Here is a 15690-nt window from a genome sequence, read left to right on the forward strand (position 1 = left end):
CCCCTGGCCGCCCAAATGATGACGGCACGCTGCAAAGGCGCGCGCGACGAGAGCCCCAAATCCATCGACTTGGCGTGCGTGCACGAGCAGTTGTACGCTGAACGGCCTGAGGGGGGCGGGCGGGGGCGGGGTGCCGAGGGCGGAGGGGGGGGGGGGGCGGGGGGCGGGGGGCGGCCTGGCGGGTAACCGCAATGTACTGGTCTGGAGCCGCAGCGAAACTTGCCTCGACAATTTGCGACCCACATGCTGCCGTTCGCAGGGTCACACCCAAAACTGCGCCCGAGCACGCACGGCGCGAAACTCGTCTGCCTCACGAGCTTGCATTGGGCGCGCGACACTCCTGGCGCATCGTGCCCTGGTTTTGCGAGTCGTTGGGCGCGGCGGGGTCGCCGAGGCGTCCGCACATGCTTGGTCGCGGCCGTCGCCGCCGCCTGCTCCCGCGCCGCCGCCCACGCCGCCGCTCTCCACCTATCCGTCGCCGCTGCCGCCACCGCAGCGGCCGCCTCCTCCGCCGCCACCTCTGGCGCATGCTCGCAATGGCGCGGGCACTGCTCGGGGGTCGGCTCGAGCTGCGCGCGACCGTCGCGTCCGACGAAGCAGCCGCCCCAAGCGTGAACAAGCAGCGCATCGCCCGATCCGGTGAGCCGCGCGCGGTCTTGCAAGACGCGCACGGCCTGGAAGTTGGAGAGGAACGCGGTAAGAGGCGGCTGTGTGTGTGTGTGTGTGGGTGGGTGGGGGGGAGGAAGAGGCGTGTCTGAGTCACGCACGGCCTGAAGTTACCTCGAAGTGACGCCGCGCGATTTGAGCACACACAGCCGAGCTGAAGCTCGGGGTAATGCGCAGGACCTGTGGGGAGGAGGGTCTGGTCCTGTCGATGGTCCCTTCGCGTGGATAAGGGTCCGATCAAGGGTGCCTATACTGCCTGCGGGGTGGGGTGGAGGGAGGTGGAGTGCTGGCGAGGGAGGAGGAAGAGTGTCGCAAGAGCCTCGTGCACGTGCTGCGCCCACAGAAAGTGGCTCCACTTTCTGCCAATGCCGAGCTCCGCGTTGCGCGCGGCGTACGCGTCCCACTCGCTCGCGATGCGACCCCACGAAGCGACGAGCGCCGGCGGCCCTGCCAGCCACCAATCCATCACAAAATACGACCGCTCCACGTCTGCCGCCCTGTAACCACCGTGAGCCGTGAGGGGACAGCTCACATGCTTGTACGGTCGCACATTTCACCACGCCGATGGTGGGCGCCAGCGTAATCGGCGACGGCGCAATGCGCGAGGAGCGGCAGCCGGGGTGTGCCTGTATAATAGCCGAGACTAGGGCCGAAAATAGCTGAGATTTTGCCGAGATGAGGCGGGCGCGGCGCTCCCGCGGCCGCGCAAGTCGCAGGCGGACTCTTCCGATGCTTGCAGCACCAGTGCGCGAAGGTGACCTACTCACTGGTGTAATTACCGTTGAATTAGTTGGAGAGGCAGCACGCGTGCGCGGCGGAGCGACCGTCTCCGCGGGCATCCGGTGCAGGTCTACCGGCGAGGAGAGCACCGCGTCCGTCCGGATCGCCAGCGCGAGGGTGTACGTCACGTTCCGCAGCGCTGCAAACTCGCGCATCAGCAAGGCGGCCCGCCCGATGGAAAGGGCCTGCGAGCGCGCCTTGAGCGCCTGGCTGGTGTACTGCGGCGGCTCGTGCCGGCTGCCCCGCAGCACGACGCCGTACGCCTCGTCGAACCACGGCGCGGCCTCCCGGTTCCAAGAATGTGCGAACACGTCAACTTGCTCCCCACGAGCGGCCGCGTCAACCACGTACTTGAGGTGACTCGCCGCGCAGTGGCGGAGCAGCATGCGCTTTCCGGCGTGGCCTCCGTCGTGCCACTTGCTGTGAAAGTCGGACGAGCTCGAGCGGACCTCGGTTCCGAGCATGCCGTGAAGCAGTAGCGCAAACCGGTGCGGCGAATCGCCGCGGCGCTCCTCCGCCTCGCGCGGGCGAGCGAGCGCCTGGGTCTCCTCGTCCGAAAGCGTCCAGAATGGATCTCCTCGTCCGCTGCCGCAGCTGCAGTTGTACGCTGGTGCGCCCTCCGGGTAGCCGCAGCGGAACGGGGGCCGTCGGCCGGCACAACGGAATACACCTCGGCAGTTTTGCACCCAGATTGAGCGTGACGTGCCAAGGCAGCCGAAGCTGACGCCGCGCTCGCACCTGGCGAAACTGTGCTGCTCCACCAGTGATGCCCCGCAGGGCATTCGCGCCAGAGGTGAGACACGAGTTCAGACTGCCCTCCACGCACAGACGCCTTGCTCTAAAGAACAGCGCTGATGGCTGACCTCGGAATGTGACACAGAATGGCTGTGCTGGCACCTTCACAGCCATCTTACCTACTGTCCAAGCCTAAAGTCTGGGCAGGTTACTCAGGACACGATCCCGGCGTGAACACAACTAACTGACGGATCCGCTCCTGACAGTCGCACGCGCCGCGCTGCGGGGCGTGCGACTGTCTTTGTTTGAAGTAAAAAGTCGAATCAGAGCGCCGTCGGCGTTGTCCTGAGTTTTCTCCCCTGGACCGCCCGTCCCGGCACCGCTCCGGGACGCACGCCGGCGAAGCACCATCAAGCTGCTGTACGGCCCCGGCATCGCCTCCCCTGGCTTAGCTAAAGTGAGAGTTATTGTGCACATGGTTAGTATCTACAATATCTCGCTCGGAAAAAATACCTTCGGAACCGCTTTGCCAAGGCGCACAATAGTCACACTGACAGCATTTTCCAGATGCGTCATCCTGGGCCGCTGGAAAATGCTCTCAACCCCGTACCCTCTGTGACCGTCTGCCGGTCGCCATTTATTTCTGGCTGCCGAGGATGCCACAACTGGAAAACACTGTCAGTCTGACTATTGTGCGCCTTGGCGAGGCGGTCCCGCTGGTATTTTTTTCGAGCGCAGTGGAAATCATCGTCGTACTTTAGGGCTGGGGTCGACAGCTGCTCGGCTGAGCAGCTGTCGACCGCCGGCAGTTGACCGGCAAGATGAAGTCCACTGCGCTCGCAATCGGGATGTCCGGAACCGCCTCGCCAGGCGCACAATAGTCCTCAGTCTGGCGAAGGCCAATTCTGTCATCCTGGAAAGCCCAGAGCGGGACGTCAAGAGGCCATTTCGGCCGAAAAGCAGCACTGTTTTGGGCGGTACTCACTGCGGTACCTGAGGCACTTGGAGGCGCGACGTTTATTTGTTTAGGGGGTGAGAGGGCATCTACGGCGCCTGTTGTTCACTCGATCTCAGCTCCTCTGTGTTCGCGCTGACTGACGTAGTTGCGCCGCTGCACACCACCCAAAGGTTCGACACGCCGGAAAAATGTCGGCGCTCACATCGCTCTACAGACCCGCCGAGTCGCACACCATCTATCCGTCGCGCGCCGTGCGGAGCGGCGCGCCGAGGTGGTGCCATCAGCTCATCGAAGCGCAGGAGAATGGGCGCTGCATCTCTCCGTTCACAAACATCCCTGCGTCGCTCCGAGTGCCGCTGCACCTGCACCGCGACGCGTACCTCGCCGAGGTGCAGCGGGCCAGTGCGCCGCAGACGAATCTCACGTGGATGTCGGGCCAGGGCCAGGATTGGTGGGTCTGGTACAACCACGCGCGCTTCCTCAACCGCAGCGCGACGTACGTCGACCTCGCCGCGAACGACGCGATCTGGCGCTCGAACACGTACTTCTTCGATGCGTGCCTTCACTGGCAGGGGCTCCTGATCGAGCCCAACCCGGTGCATTACGCGCGTCTCCGCCGCGAGCGAAGCGGTACGCTTGTGCCGGCGTGCGTCTCCAACACGACGTCGAACGTGAGCTTCCACGAGGGGCTCGGCTGGCGCGGCGGGTCTTCCAAGCTTCTGCCGGGTGCAGCGCGGCCGGAGGGCCACGGCGTGCGGACGGTGCAGTGCCGCTCGCTGCAGTCCATCATCCTCGAGGGCGGCCACCGCCACATCGACTTCCTCTCGCTCGACATCGAGGGCCACGAGGTGCAGGCGCTCTCGAGCATCGACCTAAGCAAGGTGCGCATCGACATCATCATCAGCGAGAACCCGCGCGTCGCCGAGCTCCTCCTGCGCAACGGCTACCGCCTGCAGTCGAGCGCGCACGACAACATCTTGCTGCGCAACCATTTCCAGCCCGCCATCACGCGGCACGGAGGCAAGGTCACCGACCGCACGTCGAGCGGTTTTGAGAACAGCTGTGACTAGGAGGCAGGTTAGCCGTCGAATACCAAATACCTGTACCTGTGCCTGTATATGGCGCCCGGCCTGAACACTCGCCAGCTCGCCGCTCGATGTCAGTCAGACATGATGTCTTCCGCCAGCTCAGCCTGCTTCACCTACCTAGTGTCCTCCTTGCCCAAAGTGCGGTCCAAGTAATCCTGCGCCGACCTGACCTCTGTGTCTGAGTGAGCATTGTGTGTCTGACAAGGTGCACTCTGGCGTCTGAGCTGAGGGAGAAAGAAAGGGAAAGCACGAAAGACTTAACCCCTAAACGGCGTTCCTTTACATATGTAAAGGAACTCATTGTTATTTTATTCCTTTGCAGGACGGCTGGTCGCAGCGACGGCCGATCCAGCAGTCGTCTGCGACATGGCAGTGGCCCCGGGTCATGTGCAGGGCGGTCTACGCGAAGCCTGCCTTTACACGCGAGCTCAAGCTCCAACGCTGGCGCAAGCCGGGCGCAGAGCGTGCAGGCGCTCACACAGGACTGCTCACATACAGTTGCAACAATCCCCCCCCCGCTGATAGCTGCCACTTCCTTTACCGGAACGGGTGCTACGGTGGCACTCGCATGTTTCGGGCGGTTTTATTTGGTCGGGTCGAATGTCTGCCAATTGGCAGTCCTCCATCCTGCGAGCCCTCATGTCTCTTGACGTCCACGACCTCTCATCTTCCGCGGTGATGAGATCGACGATCTCGTCTTCAGACAGCCGACGAATCTGGTCACAATTGCAACCGCAGTCCTTGTCGCAGCAGTAGCAATGTGATGGAAGCGTGGTGCATGGGAGTTGGCCGTTGCACCCGTGGCTGTGGACGGAGCAATCGTTGCCGTGACCTCGACCTGGGCTGCCGCGGCATAAGTGCCAACCATACATGCATGACATGTCGTCGCATGTACGTTCCGGAGGCGGCTGCGGACTCGGCGGTGGAGGTCGTGGAGGCGGCGGCTTCGGCGGCGGCGGCGGCGGCGGCTTCGGCGGCGGCGGCGTTGGGTACGCCTTGCAACTGGCAGTGAACTTCTGACACCCCTCTGCCTGTGATGACGACCATACCATCTTTAGTTCGCACGGATCCTGGTTGAGGCCCCACATGCCGTCCGGTGGTGGCGGGGCGCCAGAGCTCGCCATGTTGCAAGCATGGCCATCATCACGGCTCACGTAGCACCAATAGTAGTCGGTTTCGCTCCACTTGGCAAGGTGCGGGTGCGATTCCGGGCATTCCCAATCCTGTCTGAGGCAGCTCGAATCGGTCTGCCCGCTGTACAGGAAGAACTCCCCGGACTGCCCGCCGGCTGACACTGCCCTCATGAGGTTCTTTGGCTGGTCGTAGTTGACTGCGCTGTGGTAGACAAGGGTAGCCCCACTGCCGGCCGTATACCCTGTCGTGTGGACGTACAGGCGCTGCTCGACGGCGTCGGGATGCCGTAGGTAGAAGAGATGGCTTTCGTCGGCGGCGTGGACGACAGCAAACCCCCCCATTGGGTAGTCGCATTGATCTCCATCTCGAGCGCGGCGCATGGTCAGCTCGCTCTTATGAACAGGCACAGGCTCCCCCACAGTTGGCCCCAGGCACCACTCGGTCCCTTCATACTCAAAGCCTCGTAGCACCATCGCACCGTCGCAAAGCAGGATCGACATGGGGGCAAAAGGGGGCGAGGGCGGCGGTGGCAATGACGGCGGCGGTGGGGCGGGCGGCGGTGAGGGCGGCGGAGGGTAGGAGGTGCAAACGGCATCAAACAGCTGGCACGCTGTAGTCCCTGACAGAGGCTTGCAGCATGGCGCAATCCCGGCGCAGCCTGGAAAGTTGGGATGGATTTCGTCAACCTCCTTCTTGTATGAACCGCTTTTGCATGCATCGGTGCCTTCCTCGTACGCCTCGCCAGTATAGCCGCCTCCCGGCATCCACTTCGCCAGGCAATTCTCGGGCGCGTTCGAGGCGAGGCAGTAGTCGGGGTGCTGCGCGCTGAAAAGGTAGAAACGCCCGTGGTCGAGGCTACCAGCCGACACGGCTTTCATCAGATTCTTCGCATCAGACTTGGCTGCGCTGTTCCGAGCTCAACGCTTCGCGCGCACGCGAGCAGAGTGAGCGGGAGAGTCAGGCCAGGTTCTTGGGCTTCATGGGCGTCCCCAAGTGATTAGCTCATAGCACTGCTGGCATGACACGCATAGTGGGTGGGTGCGAGCCAGGTGCGAGCGGCATGGTGGGCTCCGGAATGGGTACCGTGCGGGTGCGGACGGAAGAGAGAGTGCATGTACGAGAGCTAGCATGCGCATGCTCCGCAGGGGCAGGTGAGTACTGGTCAAAACAACCATTTGCACACTTGTTTGCAACAAAATGCGTTGCAAATGCGACATTTTATGGATCTGGAGTGACACTATGGATTTCGGGTGACACAGGTTTATCTAGATATCTAGCATAGAGGCGGCCCAAGTGTCACTAACGTTACAAAACCTTGATTGCGCAAAAAGGTACATCTCGGTGCCTTCCAGAGGCAGCTGCGACCCCACTCAGGTAAAAAACGGAACCAAAAGAATAAAGAAAAATTAATCAAGGCCATAGCGTTAGGTTAGGAGAAAAAAGAATGAGAAACAGCTGCCTCTGCGCGTCCTGGGTATGTACCTTTGTCGCGCGCCGGAGACGACTCGACGCCGCTGAGATCGGAGATCAAGCTCTGACAGGTCGCACGTCGCTCCTTTGACGCCGACGTGACTCACCCGTGCAGATCACATCAGGACACGGTCTCGACACGCTCGGTACGACGCCTGCGACCCGTCTTGGGTCAGGTGGCACGACGCTCATCGCGCCTACCAGCGCTGCCGTGCAGGTTGCCACGACGAGGTCGAGCACGCTTCTATACGCTCGCCCAGCCTTCCTTTCCATCCCGTTAGGCAGCCTGGGAACGGTGGCGGTCAGAGGCAAAGCCTGCGAGGGGTGGTGGAACCACATGTCACGGCTACCGCCGGCTCGACCCCACGATAGCCTCCGGAGGCTGACTTTGAGGCACAATCATCGGACGACGTCGGCGAGTTGAGTCGCGCTCGCGGTAGCCAGATGACCTCTCATACTAGTATCATCGGCCATGGCCGCAGGAAGCGCGGGGGAGGGCGCTGGGAGCAACACGGAGCTCCGTTGGACGCGTGTTCAAGATTAGCGTGTCACGTGTCAGAGAGTGAATTGGAACTGCCTAGATAGTAAAATCGCAACCTGTTACACGCCTTACCCAAGAGCGCCAACCACTCTTTGGAGCGCCGCCACCAGGGTATGTTGAATGTTCGCACCCTCCCCCCGCGGTCGAGGTCATGATGTTAGAGTCGAGAGTGGACAGAAGGGCTGAGCCGTCTGCCACGCACCCCCGACTGCGAGAGCTGGGCGTGTGCGCTCCCGCCCCGCGACCCGGACCCGCTCCCAGTCACAGATCTAACGTGGCCGCTCGGACCGACCTCTACGGGGGCGGGCTTCTTGGTGAGTCAGGCGGGTGCCCGTCGAGACTCCTGCCCTCCTCCCACGCCTTCACCCGCGCCGCCGCCTGCGCCGCCGTGATCTGCAGGTAGTTGTACACCACGAAGAAGATGAGCGTGATCACGTAGCCGCACGCCTGCGTATGTGTGTAGGAAGGTGAAGAACAGCCAGGCTCGGACTGGACACCAGCGCGGTATGGGTGGACGCGAGACAGATGATGACGGCACGCTCGAGCGACACACAGACACAAACAAGCTCACTAGACACGCCTGCAGCGACGGCGGATGCAGCGAGGGCGGTAGCGCGGAGGGCGGTGGCAGTGAGGGCGGAGGCGGCGAGGGCGGCAGCGAGGGCGGAGGTGTAGAGCGCAGGGGGCGTGGGGCCGTCACAGCCTCGCTGGGGGAAGGGAGACGGGGCGTATCTCACGGACCCTCTAGCGCGCCGGGGAGCTCTCGGGGACTCTCGGAGATTCGCGCCTGGATCGGGCTGATGACCTCGCCGAAGAGCACGACGCCGCTCACGACGACGCCCGCGTTGCGCGAGATGGAGAGCAGCTTCAGCATCACCACGTTTGTGCGCTGGATGACCAGGAAAGAGGAGAGGTTGATCAGGCACCCCAGCAGGCAGGTCAGGCCGATGCCGACCCAGAAGGGCTCGATGGGCGGGTTGCGGATGTCCCCGGGCTTGAAGCGGGGCAGCTCGATGGTGGCGGCGGCGGCCGCGGTGAAGACGAACGTGGCGGGCGAGATGTACAGCAGCGCCTCCACCACGTGCATCTTGTATTGGCCGAGCAGCTTTTGGGTCAGGATCAGGCGCGTCGCCTCAAAGTACATCGACGAGAAGAAGATGAGAAGGCCGACGGGAGACGCGTGCACCTCGCCCGCAGAGGCGATGGTCGTGCCGACGCAGCTGGCGAGGACCGCAAGGACGGGCTTACGCTCCGGGTACCCGATCCCGAAGAAGCCCTGCATCATCATCGTCACGAGCGGCGCGTACCCCTTGAGGATCTCGATAAAGGAGACGGAAAGGTAGAGGTACGCGCTGTTGCCGGCGCAGAGGCAGGTGGCGGCGGCGAAGCCGACGACGACTGACGCGCGTATAAGCGTGCCGTCGAACTCTCTCCTCGGCATCTCCCACTCGATGCAGCGCATGCGGGAGAGCAGCGCGGCGGCGACCGCAAAGACGACGGTGGCGGCCTGCGTGAGGCTAGTGAGCACGATGGGGTATGGGAATCCGGAGGTGAGGAGGTACTTGTTGTTCAGGATCAGCAGCGGCCCGACCAGCGTGTACAGCACGCACACACCCACGGTGATGGTGATGTCGACCACGCTGCCACAGCGCCAGCTCTGCTCCTGCGCCATCGAAGCTGGCGGGACGCTGACATCCTCGCCGCTTGCGTCGGCCTTGCGCAGTGGCTGCACCTCCTCCATGTGGCTATTGCGCATGCGTGCGCCACCTCCACCATGTGGGCGCTTGCGGGCTTCCTAAGTTCGAGCTCTCAAAAACAAAGTGTTAATGGTTCGATCCTCCCCAGAGTCGAACTGGCAGCCACTCGCACCGAGGAGGCGAGGTGTGGCTACGTGACCCGAAAAGGCCAGAGTCAGGAGCAACCCTCGAGCTGGGTCGCTCATATACTCAACACGCCCCCACGACGCAGCACGAGGTTGCTGCTGTATCTCCGATACCGCCGTGTTTCGAGGTAGGGCAGGCGTTCCGGGACGCGAGTTCCCCCGGGTTACCTTGGGCACTATTTTCGATCTTTTTCGTAGCGCACACACGAAGGGACTCAAATCTTCGCAGACCGCCGTCGACCTGGGAGATCTCACCGGAGGTACCATGTTAATGGTTCGATCCTCCCCAGAGTCGAACTGGCAGCCACTCGCACCGAGGAGGCGAGGTGTGGCTACGTGACCCGAAAAGGCCAGAGTCAGGAGCAACCCTCGAGCTGGGTCGCTCATATACTCAACACGCCCCCACGACGCAGCACGAGGTTGCTGCTGTATCTCCGATACCGCCGTGTTTCGAGGTAGGGCAGGCGTTCCGGGACGCGAGTTCCCCCGGGTTACCTTGGGCACTATTTTCGATATTTTTCGTAGCGCACACACGAAGGGACTCAAATCTTCGCAGACCGCCGTCGACCTGGGAGATCTCACCGGAGGTACCATGTTAATGGTTCGATCCTCCCCAGAGTCGAACTGGCAGCCACTCGCACCGAGGAGGCGAGGTGTGGCTACGTGACCCGAAAAGCCCAGAGTCAGGAGCAACCCTCGAGCTGGGTCGCTCATATACTCAACACAAAGTTCTTGCCCTCCGGATGGCGGCGTGCCGTCGTGTTCTCGAGGTTCTCGAGGTGGATATCCTTTGGCCGCGTTGGGTAGCGAGGATTGGTGTAACCCGAGCCACGGAGGCGTGTTTTCTGACGGCCGACCGTCAGTGCACGGAGTTGCCCCTTCTTTCTCCGACTGCCCCGGCTAGTTCCCGAGGGAGGTCGTCGGGTGTGACCCCTGCGTCCCCCGAGACCTAGCGCGTCGTGTGTGTGTGTGTGTGTGTGTGTGTGTGTGTGTGTGTGTGGTGGAGGTGGAGACTGGAGGCAGTGGTGGACCTATATTTGATGGTGAGAACGAGGACTGCGGACTGGGGGTTCAACCGGGAGGCAAAGGGTTCAACTTGGCGACGGAGGATTGTGCTTTGTGGGCCGTCGCGGGCACTGCATGCATGCATGCATCGCCGGAGGCGAGGCAGGCAGATCCGGATGGTTTCACCCGGCTGGAGGCACCGAGGCGTCTGGGACGCTCCACTCTACCTTAGGCTTAGCTCCTGAGGGGCGCGTGGTTGTAACCACGTAGTATTAGTACAACACGCAACCATGGCGATTAGTTGTAAAATCGGCGCGCCTAAAGAAGACCAGTCGCCCCCACAGCGCACAGGCGCCTGCCTCGTTTTCTTTCTGGCATTGTGCGCTCTCACGCCTCAGAGTCGAGCTCACATGTACGGCTCCACAGTTCTCACAGAGTTGTCTTAATAAATAAATAAACAAAGAGCTGGACAAATACCAAATTCCAACGGACCCACCTCTACTGTGAGATGGGTAAAAAGGAACAGGTCCCCGCCCTTGGGGCCTTGTGATCTTCGTGCAGCGGTTTTGTCTCTGCTCTGTCGTCTGTGCTCTCTCATGTCTGTGAACGGAACAACCTTAATTTAACACAGCAAGAAAAGACATGCACTCACAATAGAGTGCTAGAGCGCGGCTGCCCGGCGCGGCCGCCCGCCTTGCCGCCGCCGCGCGGCACGGGCAGCGCGACGCAGCGGTCGACGCGGCGAGTGGTGGGGTGGCCGTAGAAGCGGCGCGGCGGCGCGGCGGGCGGCGGCGTGCCCGCCGCCTCCGCCTCGAGGATTGGCGCGAGCCACTGCGGCGGCGGCTGACGGGTGGCCTCGCGCACGAGCCGGTACACGGCGGCGTCGTCCTCGGCGAGCCGCTTGCTGATGGGGGAGCCGCCGCGCAGCAGCCGCTCGAGCACCAGCCGCGCGGCCTTCCACGCCCACGGGGTGGCGTAGTAGAGCGCCGTGTCGAGCAGCCGCTTCGGCGAGAAGCGCTTCGCCGGGAAGGACGCCAGGTCGAGCGTGATGCGCACGTCGAGCCGCGTGCGCGCGCCGCCCTCGTTCCGCGGCGGCAGCGGCGTGAAGCGGCACTCGGCGCCCCCGAACGGCAGCTTGCGCACCTTGCGCGCCCAGGCGGGCAGCGCCGCGCCCGTGTCGGCGTGCTCCGACGCCGCGCGTGCGTACAGGCAGCCCTCGGCGGCGTCGGCGAATCGGTCCTCGACAACGACCGAGTAGTGGAGCAGCAGCGACGGCAGCGGCGGCATGCGCAGCCGGCAGAGCGCCTTCGCCGAGAGCACGCCGTCGGCGCCTCCCCTCGTCTGCAGGTCGAGGAAGCCGCCCTCTGCGGCGAGCGGGTTCCAGGACGGCAGCAGGTCCGCCTCTGCGAAGAGCGCAAAGACCTCGGCCGCGCCGTGAGGCGCCTCGGCGACCAGCCGGATCTCGTACTCGCAAGAGTCGGCGGCGGCGCGGCCAGCCTCGCCCGGCCGCTCCCGCACTACGCGCGTGTAGACCTGGAGGTGCGCATCAGTGCCGGCGTCGCACTCCCGCGAGAGAGCCCACCCGTGCGCCTCCGCCTCGGCGCGAGCCGCGTGCACGGCCGCCTCGTCGAGCGCGGCGACGGCGGCCGAGGCGGCGGTGCTCGGCCGGCGGCGGCGGAGCAGCAGCAGCAGCAGCAGGCCAAGCAGCAGCGTCGGCAGCGCCGCGGCGAAGAGGGCGGGAAGAGGCGGCGAGGAGGGCGGCGCCGGCGGGAGCTCGCGCGAGGGCCGCCAGGGCCGCCAGAATCGCGAGCGCAGCATGTCCCGTGAACCCAGGGCCTCCAGGGCTCGCACCTCAACCTCTCACGACCGGCATAGCATGTGAAAATAGAGAAAAACGGATGCGCCAAAAAGAGGGCTACACACGGCCCTCTACGCTGGGCGCAGAACATTTTTTTGCCCGCTGTGTTGGTCCGTGCCCGACAGTCCGAGCCGAGAGTATATTGACGAGGCCGCACATTAATGTCTCTCTTCGCCTCGCTCGGCGCCGCCACGCTCGAGTACAGCACGCGCGAGCGTCGCGCCGCGCTCCGCCGGCCGCTCAACCTCTGGGACTCGCACTCGCTGAGCGGCTCGAGCGAGGGCTGCCTCTCGCCACAGCATCGCGGCCAGTCCTCTTCCGACCGCGCATCGTCCGAAGACGGCGACGAGGTGCCGTCCAGCCCCGGAGAACCGCGCTCGTCGGTCGGCGACGTGCTCGGCCTCCTCGCGTCGCTGGAGCCGCTCCTCGCGCTGACGCACGCCCTCGCGCTGGAGCGGGGCACCACGACGGGGTGGGTCGCGAGCTGCGGCACGAAGCTGGCGCAGGCGGCGGCGACCCGTCGCGCCGTGACGGACGCCGCACTGGCGGCCGCGCCGGGCGACCACGCCAACCTCGCCGCTCTGCTCAGCCGCTGCCGCACCTCGGCGGACCGCGACGTCGCTGCGGCCAGCAAGGGTTCAACGAGCGCGGCCGAGGAGGGGGCGGCCTTTGTGGCGACGATGGGCGGGTACAACGCGCTGGCGTACCAGGCGCTGGCGGTGCTCTCCGAGCTCCCCGCGTGCGCCGCCGCCACCGCCGTCTCCGAGTTTGCGGCGCTCAAAGAGACGTTTGCGCAGATCCGCGGCTATGTGACGGGGGCGCTGCTGCTGCGCGACGCGGCGCTCGCGGCGGTGCACGGCCAAGTCAAGGGGAGCCTCGTCATAGCGTTTCACCGCCGCCGCGCGTACGCGCGCTCGATCCGCCACCAGACGCCGCGCCGGCTGCTGCGCCTGATCGGTGCGGGGCTCGAGCTGCCCGCGGGCTTGGCGCAGGTCACCCACGCGCGCTCCGGGCCTTGCACATTGAATGCCATGGGGGGCTCCTGTCTCTTAGACGTGGGGTCGCGAGGGGCTTGGAGGGCCGTTTTCGATTTGGTGCTAGCCCTGCTGACAATGGGGGTGTTCCTCGCCACGGCCCTCGCCCCGCCACCTCGTGTGTGTGGAGAAGTGCGCCTCACCCGGCCTGGCCCCGCGCAGGTCGTGCAGCGCCTCGAGGTGGAGTGCGACCTCGTGGCCCTGCGCGCCACCCTCAAGCCGCAGCAGTGGTGGGGTCTCGTCACCGCCCACATCGACAGCCTCGAGACAATGCAGCACCTGCTCCTGGGCGCGTGCGCGCGGACGGCGCAGCGACGCGCCGCCGCCGTCGCGCTCGGCGCCGGCGCGCCCGCCGCGCCGCTCTCCACCGGCCCGCGCGCCGCCTCGCCGCGCCGCCGCCCCTCCCTCCGCCAGCTCAGCGACGACGAGCCGTCGGCCGGCTCGGTTGGCTCTGTCGGCTCGACGTGCTCGGCGGGTTCGGGCCCGGCGTCGCCGCCCCGCGGCGGCCACCTTCCCCGCGCAGCCGACTCGTACACGCGCCTCTTTGGAAGCCCGGGCTACACCGACCCGCCCGCGCTGCACCGGCGCCCGAGCGACCCGCTCTGCCGGCCGGCCGGCGGCAGGCCGGCAGGAGGCGCGTCGGCCGCGCCCGCGACGCTGCTCCAAGCCGCCGCGCTGCTGACGCTCGGCCGCGCGGCGGTGCGCCACGGCGCCGACGGCGCGAACGAGCTCGCCTCGCGCCTGTCGCAGCTCCCCGCCCGGAGGCTCAAGGAGTCACTCCTCGCGCTGGTCGACGAGCGGATGGCGCGCCACTCCGCCTCGCCCTCGCCCAACGCGTCGCCCGTGGTGACGCGGCTGCACGGCGCCGCCGGCGCCGAAAACACGCCGCCCGCCTCGCCGCCCGCCTCGCCGCGGAAGTCGCCTCCGAAGCCGGCGCTGCCCGAGGCGGCGCTGCTGCAGCCGCCCGACGGCGCGCGGCTGATCGGCCTCTCGGAGATCCTCTTTGCGCACCGGATCGGCGAGGGCGGCGCCGGCGCCACCTACCTGGCGCAGTGGAACGGCGCGACCGTCGCTGTCAAGGTTGCCGGCGGCGTCTGCAAGTGGCTCGAGTCGTGGCGTGCCGAGGTGGCTGCGCTGACCGAGCTGCGCCACCCGAACGTGGTCGAATTCCTCGGCTGCGTGGTGGAGCCGCCCACGCACTGCCTCGTGCTGCAGTTCTGCGAGGGCGGAGACCTGTACGAGGCGCTCCGCAGGCCGACGCCCCCGGGGCTCGCCCTCAAGGTGGGGCGCGGCGTCGCGGCGGGGATGCTCTACCTGTGCCCCCCAGCCGCAGCCGCGTCGGCCACTGCTGGGGACGCGCCCACGACCACGTCTCCGCGGTTGCGTCCTAGGCACAAGAAGAACTACATCCACCGCGACCTCAAGTCGTCGAACGTGCTGCTCGACGCCTCGGGCACCGCCAAGCTGATGGATTTTGGGCTCTCTCGCCAGCTCGATGTCGACGCGGAGGCGAGAGGCCGCGAGAGGCCGCGAGAGGCCGCGAGAGACGCTCGCCCCTCGCCCCTCGCACCGGAGGGGGCCTCCTCACCGCACCCCCCCCTCTCCCCCCTCTCTCTCCCCCCCCTCTCTCCCCCCTCTCTCCCCCCCGCGACGCAGGAGCAGCTGACAGCCGAGACGGGCACCTACCGCTGGATGGCGCCCGAGGCGCTCTAAATGAACTATTGATCAACTACCAATTAACTATTAATTAACCGCTGGATGGCGCCCGAGGCGCTCCCGGCGAGAGCGGGCGTGACGCGCCCCCCCTAGCCACGCCGACGTCGGACACGAGCCTCGTCCGCAGGTGATCCGGCACGAGCCCCATATCTCCCCATATCTCCCCACATCTCCCCATATCTCGCCCTCAGGTGATCCGGCACGAGCCCTACTCCGCCTCCGCCGACGTCTTCTCGTACGCGATGCTCTGGTTCGAGCTCATCACCCACGAGGTGCCGCGTGTGCGTGTCCCGTGTCCTTCCGTTGGGGTGGGGGGACCGAGGGGCAGGTAAATCCCTCCCCCACGTGCCCCGGGCTTCGCACGGGGTGTGCTGGGGGGCTCCTGTCTGGGGGGGGGAGATGCGAGCCCCCCCCCCCCCCCTGCCCCCCCCCTGTGTGTGTGCGTGGAGAACTTCACCTCACCTTGCCTTAGGTGCCGTATGCCGACCGGCCGCCGCTGCAGGCGGCCGTCTGCACGGGGCTGCAGGGCTTGCGGCCGCCGCTACCCGCCGCGACGCCGCCCTCGGTCCGCTCGCTCATCGAGCGCTGCTGGGCGGCGCCCGAGGCGCGGCCCTCGTTCGCCGAGCTGGTGGCGCTGACGGGCGATCTGGAGCCGGCGCTCTCGCAGGAGGAGCGCGCCTGGCTCGACGCGCCGGCGGGGCACGCGGTGTCGTACGACGAGATGGCGCCGCCCAGGCCGGAGAACCAGCCGGGCGAGCGGCCGGCCGCTGCTTGCGGGGACGCTGGGGCGGCGTCGGAGGGCCCGCCGCCGCCGGCCGACTTG

The 15690-nt window shown here is 65.8% G+C and overlaps 4 protein-coding genes across 4 annotated transcripts; 2 read left to right on the forward strand and 2 right to left on the reverse strand.

The window, feature by feature from the left end:
* Nucleotides 1-3327: 3327 nt before the first annotated feature.
* On the forward strand, nucleotides 3328-4209 carry EMIHUDRAFT_223468 (hypothetical protein; the record flags this gene model as incomplete). The annotated part of the gene is made up of 1 exon (XM_005791684.1): nucleotides 3328-4209. The coding sequence occupies one exon, from the start codon at nucleotides 3328-3330 to the stop codon at nucleotides 4207-4209; it is 882 nt and encodes a 293-aa protein (XP_005791741.1).
* A 3457-nt stretch (nucleotides 4210-7666) lies between these two features.
* On the reverse strand, nucleotides 7667-9128 carry TPT (triose-phosphate transporter; the record flags this gene model as incomplete). Its single annotated transcript, XM_005791685.1, has 2 exons — nucleotides 7667-7819; nucleotides 8178-9128. 2 exons carry the CDS (start codon nucleotides 9126-9128, stop codon nucleotides 7667-7669), a joined length of 1104 nt encoding a protein of 367 aa, XP_005791742.1.
* Nucleotides 9129-10907: 1779 nt separating this feature from the next.
* On the reverse strand, nucleotides 10908-12077 carry EMIHUDRAFT_108864 (hypothetical protein; the record flags this gene model as incomplete). The annotated part of the gene is made up of 1 exon (XM_005791686.1): nucleotides 10908-12077. The coding sequence occupies one exon, from the start codon at nucleotides 12075-12077 to the stop codon at nucleotides 10908-10910; it is 1170 nt and encodes a 389-aa protein (XP_005791743.1).
* A 179-nt stretch (nucleotides 12078-12256) lies between these two features.
* On the forward strand, nucleotides 12257-15690 carry EMIHUDRAFT_361285 (hypothetical protein; the record flags this gene model as incomplete). Its single annotated transcript, XM_005791687.1, has 6 exons — nucleotides 12257-13109; nucleotides 13314-14467; nucleotides 14543-14660; nucleotides 14808-14855; nucleotides 15059-15139; nucleotides 15340-15690. Coding segments are annotated over exons 2-6 (1113 nt in total), but the record flags the coding sequence as incomplete, so codon positions are not given.

The sequence above is a fragment of the Emiliania huxleyi genome, assembly GCF_000372725.1.
Source record: "Emiliania huxleyi CCMP1516 unplaced genomic scaffold EMIHUscaffold_110, whole genome shotgun sequence".
Taxonomy (NCBI): Eukaryota; Haptophyta; order Isochrysidales; family Noelaerhabdaceae; genus Emiliania; species Emiliania huxleyi.